At 39.1% G+C, this 8,248-nt stretch overlaps 1 protein-coding gene across 1 annotated transcript; it reads right to left on the bottom strand.

The window, feature by feature from the left end:
- Positions 1 to 5,704: 5,704 nt before the first annotated feature.
- On the bottom strand, positions 5,705 to 8,191 carry SLC10A5 (solute carrier family 10 member 5). Its single transcript, XM_024731545.1, is given in 2 exon segments — positions 5,705 to 6,339; positions 6,341 to 8,191. Coding segments are annotated over 2 exon segments (1,317 nt in total). The 5' UTR covers positions 7,142 to 8,191; the 3' UTR covers positions 5,705 to 5,823.
- Positions 8,192 to 8,248: the final 57 nt, after the last annotated feature.

Raw genomic sequence — 8,248 nt, 5'->3', positions numbered from 1 at the left:
ATAGTATGATAAGCTTGCATCACATGAAATACAAGGACTAGTCTATGGTCCTTAAAATAGTTCCGCTTCGGGCTTCCCTGGTGGCACAGTGGGACGATGCAGGGGACGTGGGTTCGTGCCCCGGTCCGGGAGGATCCCACATGCCGCGGAGCGGCTGGGCCCATGGGCCATGGCTGCTGGGGCTGCGTGTCCCGAGCATGTGCTCCGCGGAGGGAGAGGCCACAAAGGTGAGACGCCCGCATACCACAAAAAAAAAAAAAGTTCCTCTTCTTGAAATTACAGGTCTGGCATCATATAGTCTTACTATTATAATGCAAAAGGCAGTGCACAGGTAAAAGATGTCCTAGCCACAACAGGATCAGGGAAACAGGTTATTTGGCTCCTTGCATTTGCAGTGATTGCTTCTCTTAGCTTGATCAGAAGACAAGATAGGGGCTTCCCTAGTGGCGCAGTGGTTGAGAGTCCGCCTGCCGATGCAGGGGACGCGGGTTCGTGCCCCGGTCTGGGAAGATCCCACATGCCGCGGAGCGGCTGGGCCCGTGAGCCATGGCCGCTGAGCCTGCGCGTCCGGAGCCTGTGCTCCGCAACTGGAGAGGCCGCAACACTGAGAGGCCCGCGCACCACCAAAAAAAAAAAAAAAAAAAAAAAAAAAAGAAGAAGACAGGATATTGTCACCAACGTGTTGCAAATGAGAGTTCTCAAAAATGAATGACATGAAGTCTGGGACCAATCTCAAACCTCACAAAAAGCCAGAACTTTGTCTCCTTCTAAGTATCTGATTTGAACACCTCAATTCGTCTAGCAAATGATGCTTTTGTCTCCTTGATAAAAAAAAAAACTTTAGAAATTAGCTTTTTGGTTCTTCATTGTCAGTCATCTTAAAATAAAAATCTTGCCAACTCTGGTGACAAGTGTTGGTTTTTAACCAAATAAAATTTTCAAGGCATTTGCAGAAATGTCATTTGAGTCCTCTTTAAGTCTCATTTAAATAAACAAAGCTGCTATAATCGGTGTAATCGAAGAGAAGATAGATAGAATATCTCATTCCTTCAAATTAAAACCATTTCAAGCTTCCTACCTCTAATGAGCAAGAAGTACAATCTTTTTCTAGGAGCCTCAGCTGCTATTTTACAATTGTCCTCAAGTAACTCAGGGATTTTTCAGTCCAAGGAGGTTGTTCTGCTTTCAAATGCCTGACTGAAAGTAAAATGAAGAATCCTCTAGTACACAGGGAGGTCTAGTGCTCCGATCTGGTTTTGGCAGTGTTGCAAACTGGTCCCACACAATCCAAAAGATTTTTGTCCAGTGCTGTGAGTGATTCAGATGGCTGCAGAGACCTTGGTACCTAGTGCATTGATCTTGGCTTCCCAAAAGGGGCAACTGTTAAAGCTATAGTCATATCTGCAGCTGGTGTTCCCAACCCCAAAGACTGTCTGCTGTGCCAAGGTGGTTTGGGGTTACAGAGGGGTCAGGTTCCAGCCTTAGCCACACACTATACCAGGACAAAATCTGCTGCCTGGCATGGTGACCAGATCACTGTTCCAGACTTCCCTAATGGGGAGTTCCCTCTTGGGGGCCTTTGATGTCCTTTCCTACCAGCGGACTTGCATCCATGACAGAGGTTCCAATTATGCTAAACCTCAAAATGGAAGACAGGCAAGATCCAATGCCCCTGACACCTCCCCAGACACCTGACTATTAATTCGTGGAGGGGTTCTGGGAAGGATGGCCTTTGTCAAGCCACAGAGTGCTCTGGTCATCACCTACATGAGTGATAGGTGCCTTGTATTTGCATAATAAAGAGCGCCCTTCATGGTGATTTCTTCCCCTGCAATCTTGGGTATCTTGCTAACTTTATTTAGTCTCTGGAGCTGACTTCTTTTAAATGGCAACTCCTTTCACTAAAAACAAAAACAAAAAAAACACATACAGATTCCACCTACCAAGACCTTCTTAATTAACAGTTAATTATTCAGTGGACTTTGATTAAAAATGACAAAAATTTATAAACACAATATGCAGGTTCCTTATGGGTGGAATCTTCAGGATACCTAACAAGATTTCACGTTTTGACATAACATAGGTTGGAATTACAGACAGAGTTTTTAGTTCTGGAAAAAAGTGTATCATAGAATCATCTCTATTAAAGGTTGGAATGAAAGTTTATTTTTTAAAAAATGGCTTATCCCTCTACCTCTGGATCTTTTGTCTAACCAATCATGGCTGTGTAAAATGTGTGAAAGGAAAATCAAAATGGAGTTGATATTGCTAAGAGAGCTCTCTAAAATGGAGCCAGAAGGCCATTGAGAAAGTGTGACTTATGCATGTCTCAGACCAAATGAAACTTTTGACCACTTATTATCTTAACACATGCATCCAGAACATCTACCCAATGTTCCAGAAACTCAAGATATTTATTGGACCCTTACCCTAAAATAACTCATGAGAGCCTTAAGGACAAATATTTCTTTCTTGAATCAGGGTCAGTCATAATTCTTGAACAATCTTGTGGCTTTTGCCTGCATAAGTTCCTTTCTCTCCCCTGCAATACTCTTTCAGTTTTACCCGAATCTGTATCTCCTGTCTCTCTCTCTCTCTTTTTTTTTTTAATTTTAAAATAATTTTTTTTTTTTAATTTTAAAATAATTTTTTTTTTTTAATTTTAAAATAATTTTTTTTTTTTAATTTGGGCCATGTTGCACAGCATGTGGGATCTTATTTCCTGACCAGGGATTGAACCCAGGCCCCCTTCAGTGTGGAGTCTTAACCACTGGACTACAAGGGAAGTTCCAGATCTGTGTCTCCTGAATTGCAATTCTTAAGACTTCAAATAAAGCCTTTTGTTCTTTGCAGCCTTGATACTGATTGTTGGACAAATGGTTGGTATGAACTCAAGCAATTAGTTAGCCTGCTTTATGCCTCTCATTGTTAAACAATAAATAAATAGCTTGAATAACTTCATCCCCATCCAAATTAGACAAATTTTCCTACATAAAAATCTCAATCTTCCATGATACATCTATAAGATAAATAAAAGATATTCCATTTGTACACATTCATCTGCTTTTAAGGTACAAGATCAAACATGCAGAGAGTAACCATAATAATTATAGAGTTTACTATGTGTTAGGCATTATTCTGAGGACCTTATTAATACTAACTCATTTAATCTTCACAACAATATCATGAGGTAGGTACTACCATTATCCTCACTTTCCACATGAATTTAGGCATAGAGAGATTAAGTAACTTGACCAATGTCACCCAGTTGGTGACAGAGCTGGAATTGCAGACCCTGGCATAATCTGGCCCTAGAGTATATGATATTGACTTTCATAGACATTAATGATTAATTAATTCAATGTTTTATGAGCACCAACTCAATTAAAAGTATTGGTTAAAAACTGTAGGGAATTCAAAGAATATGTTGTCCCTGCCCTCAAGAAACTTATATTTTGGTTGTTGCTTTAAGTAGAAAACAGCAACTGTAAGTGGTTATTCTTGTCAACCTGAACCCATTGCCCTGCCCGTGGTGTTAATGTCCCAGAGTTTTATGCCAGAATTACAGGCTTAGGAGTTAAGCAAGATCTTAAACCTCAGTTGAATCTCTTCATTTTACAGATTTGAAAACTGAACTGCAGAGAAGTGTCTTGTTCGAGACCACAAAGTTAAGGATAAAGAGCAACTAGAAAGGCAGTTTCTTGTCTCCCAATCAGTAAAATATGTTCATGAAAATGTACATAAGTCAAATTTATGCAAGCTTAATTATATTTTAAGCCCCTAAGTGGAGATTTCCATTTAAAGGGGTCAGTAGTAAAGTATTTCATGTAGGCAATTAACATTTTATAAAATGAATAATAACAATCCATCACCATGCCAAACCAGCGCTTTGATAAATCTTGGTATTAACATACTGGATTTGGTGAAATAAGAAAAAAAGGACTTTGGTTGTCTTATCAGCTGGCAAACTGAACGAAAATTCCCTAATACTATGAGTAAGATGGTGAATAACACTAATAGGAAAATATTCGAAGTTTTAGGCTCTATGCAGAGTTATCAGATTAGTATTTCAAACCAACAGTAGATATATCAGGGTCAAAAGTTTAAAATCTGGTAAAATAATTATAGCAGCTAACACTTGCTGAGCATGTACTCTGTTCTAAGTACATTGTCAATATGATCTCATTTAATTTCTATGACAATTTGATGGAGTTTACACTGTTATCTCCATTTTCTATGTAAGGAAATGGTACTACAGGATGGTTAAGTAATTTGCCTATAACTAAAGGTCTGGGAAATGCGGGAAGCAGAATCATTTAGAGTGATATTTCTCTTTCTTGATGCCTTCACTTTCTTTGGAGAGAAGTGCAAACTGGAACTAGCTACTAAAAATTGCTTTTGAAAACTCAACAGTGGTATAAAAATGAGCATGCTATTCATTTGGGCCCTAGTCTGTGCTTCAACACTTTATTCGAATAGGCACACAGGAAATATGCTAGATATTATGGGGAGTATCAAAATGAATACTGTTATCGTATTCTATTGCTTATATCATTATATTATACTGTTCATACTATTATATTGTACTGTTAATATTCTGTTATATTGTTTCCATATTATATTATGCTTATAACTTGCATGTTCAAGGATTTATAGCAAAATAGGGAGGATACGATAGGAACACAAATAGCTGTAATGCAAGCCAGGTTGGCTAAGAACTATGAGCATAAAAAATTGTGATGAGAATTTAGAGGAAATTTCAGTTCCCGGTAGCTAAGTGGGATTAGTCAAAGCTTCATGGCAAGGGTGGTATTTGAGCCAGGTCTGTGAGAGTGGTCAAAATATAGACAGAGATGACGTGGTCCCCTTAGGTTTCAGGGACAGTGTGAACAAAGGCAGAGTTATGAGTTATCAAGTTATCTGTTGATTGGAGCAAAGACTGCGTGTAAAGAAGTGGGAGGGGAGATAAAACTGGAACGCTAGGGTGAAGTCAGTGAGCAGAGTGTACAAAATGCCTCACTAAGGAATACAGACTTTATTCAAGAGGCAAAAAGTTTTGTAGCAGGGAAAGCACATGATCAAAGTTAGATTTTAGGAAGGTTAATCTGCCAGTGCTTGGAGAGTGGACAGAGAGGCCAAAAGCCGGGTAAGAAAGGTTTAGGGAAGCAGCAATCTAGGGCAGAACAAAAGTGGTAGTACTGGGAATAGAGAGGAGACTGATAAAAAGGTATTACAGGAAGTTGCCTGTAAAAAGAAGAGGGAAGAAAGGAGAAGAGGGGGAAGAGGTGACCCTGTGCTTCAGGGTAAATGGTAACGTCTTTAGTGGGAGACGTGGACGACAGGAGCAAGTACAATTATGAGAGCAGAAATGCTATATTTAGTTTAAGACATTGATTCCAAATATGAATTTACATATTCATTCACTGTGTGAGCATTTACCAAATGCCTATTATGGAAGGGCAGCCCTTCCATAAATACTTGGGATATATCATAATCACTATAGGAGGACTTTTTTTTTTTATTGTTCTTTCCTGTTCAAGAGACCATAATAAAGTATTATATTCAAATCCAACTCTATAGAACATTTCCAAGCCAACACAGTTGAAAAGTAGTCTCCTTCCTCTGAATTTCTGTACATTTAACTGTCTGTACTATTCATTGGGTGTTTGGCACATATGATTATATGTATGTATATATTTCTCCCCTAATGTCAAGTTTTCAATCTGATCATAAGTGAGTTGAGAGCAGGCATCATTTCAGATATTCTTTGATTCTCCCACAGTACCTCATTCAGAGTAGGAAAATTCAGTAAAGCTTTAACTGTTAGACCGGGGGATTTTTCTTTCTTTTCTCTTCTATGATAAGGATACATCTTTTCTTAGCCTTGTAGAACAGAAGGATCAGTAAAATTTCACATCCAGAACACATGGCCACTGTGAAAGGAGCCACAGAAGCCAAGTCTGCGTTGGACCGTGAAAAAGAAAGCTGAATAATAGCAAGGGCTAAGAAACTATTCAGTACCCCACCTTCGATAGCAACAGTTTTACAAACAGGAAGAGGCAGCATAGACATTTTAGCAAAAAAGTACCCAAACGACAAACCCAAAGCAGGAACTAAGACACCCAATAGAAGCACCTCTAGGTTCACTGTTTTTAGAAACATTAATCCCATTCTGAAAGTCAAATAAATCCCTACGAACATTAAAATAAAACTCAGAGGCCTAATGATCCTCTCCAGGAAGTTTGCTTTTTCAGGTAGTCTACGCTTGATGATTATTCCCACTGATATAGGTATAAGTACGAAAAGGAGTGTTGACATAATTTTAGAAACAGGAATATGCAAAGTTACGTGATAACCCTAACATCCTACTGTATATGTACGAATTGGCAGGCATCATTATCAGGGCCAATAACGTTGATGTGCAAGTCATCAAAATGGCCAAAGTGACATCTCCTTCTAGAAGCAGAGCGAACAGATAGCCCCCACCCCCTCCTGGGCAGGTACAGGTCATTACAAATCCAAAAACCTGTGCTTCAGGCAATGCCAAAATCTGCGTCAAATGGAATCCACAAAATGGCATAAGAAAAAACTGTATAACTGCCCCAAGAATTATTGGCAAAGGTCTCTTCCATATTGTTTGAAACACCTGTAATTCAATCTTACAACCAAACGCACATTTATTTAACAGTATCATTGGCAGAAAAAGCATAAGGATATTTCTATCAATAAGGTTTGATGTCTGGAAAAGACTGTCTTGTCTTTGTTTGAGCACTCTGACTTTGACATTCTTTATTTCTTCAATGAGTCTTTCTTGCCTACCTTCAGAATCCCACAATTGAATGGTCAGATTTGTCTCCCCGTCTTCATCTGTCACCAGGTTTATGGTAAAGTTGGTAACATCTGATAAGGTCTTAGTCACATTCACCACTTGGAGCATTTTAGGATCTTCTAGTTGCACAAAGAGGTAGCTGGAGTTTGGCTGTTTATCTCTGTAACTTGACCTTACAACGACAGTTTCTTCAGTCTTTGTGAAAAATAGTATTTCAGTCTTTTCTATGTTCAGAAAACTGAGAAACGATTTCTTTGCCTCCCCAAGAGTCACAGACGACAAAAGCAGGACCATAAAAAGTTTTCTAATCATTTGGAAGGCTTAAATAAATTACATATGCAAAACCATTTAAATAAACTAAAGAACGTCCTTCATACAGGTGTTCCAGTGATGGTCTGAGGTTGTTAGGTAAGTTGTTTCTGCTAGATCAAAGTCCAGTAGGAGGGACTCTTGTACTTTTCAAACAAATACAGAGCTATCTAATGAGTGACATAATGGTTTAACCTACAGTTACGAAATGTCAAAGTCATAGCATTTAACAGGTTCAATTTATCACAGCAGAAACCTAATCTTTACTCCTGACTTCATTTCTGCCACTGGAAAAACAGCCTCCTACTTACTTGATTTTAAAACCTTAGTGTCATCTTTTTTTGAGTTCTGTTCCTTCCTCAGGAAAATCTACACTAAAAGCAGACAGGATCCAAAAATTTTAAATAGATGTTGAGGAGGCCTAGAGGTGGGTGTTACTATTTTATTCATTCAGGTCAGAATCAAATAAAAATTTACTGAATATGTGTTCTAGGGCCCTGAGCTAGGAGCTGAGTATACCACAGTAATCAAGCTAGGTGACTCTTCCCTCCTGGAGCTTAGCCTTGGTGGCTTTTTATCATTACTTAGGAAACTGCAGAGCCCATAAATTGGCCTTGCAGCATCCTTAGGCTAGTTAGGGTTTTCCCACGACTCTAAACAGTGATGGTATCCATTAGGCAAAAACTGAAACGGTTTGTGGTGTCCTTAGGTAGAAAAAAAATTCCCTGGATGATTACCAGATAGCTTGGCAACCTAGGGAGAGCACATAGCCAGATCCATGGCCAAAGGTACAGCCTGGTTAAGGGACCACTGCTGCTGGACACTTGGACCCTGACACAATGGGGCAATCGAAGCCCACTGACTAATTCTAATCTTTTATTCCTTCCTAGTAACACTAATCCTTACTCACAGCTATGGCAAGGATATTCAATTGACCCAACTTAGGTCATATGCCTGTCTTGGAATAAGGAGTAAGGAAGAGTCAGGCTTTTTGAACTTCAACCCACAGATTCACAAATGCTTTCTGTTTCCCAAACAAGAGGAGGGGCTTCTGATGCTAAGCAGAAAAAAAAAAAAAAAAAAAAAAAAAAAAAAAAAACCCCCCATTTA

Source organism: Neophocaena asiaeorientalis, unplaced genomic scaffold (assembly GCF_003031525.2).
Source record: "Neophocaena asiaeorientalis asiaeorientalis breed wild unplaced genomic scaffold, Neophocaena_asiaeorientalis_V1.1 scaffold371, whole genome shotgun sequence".
NCBI lineage: Eukaryota > Metazoa > Chordata > Mammalia > Artiodactyla > Phocoenidae > Neophocaena > Neophocaena asiaeorientalis.
This window is presented reverse-complemented; position numbering and strand designations above follow the sequence as displayed.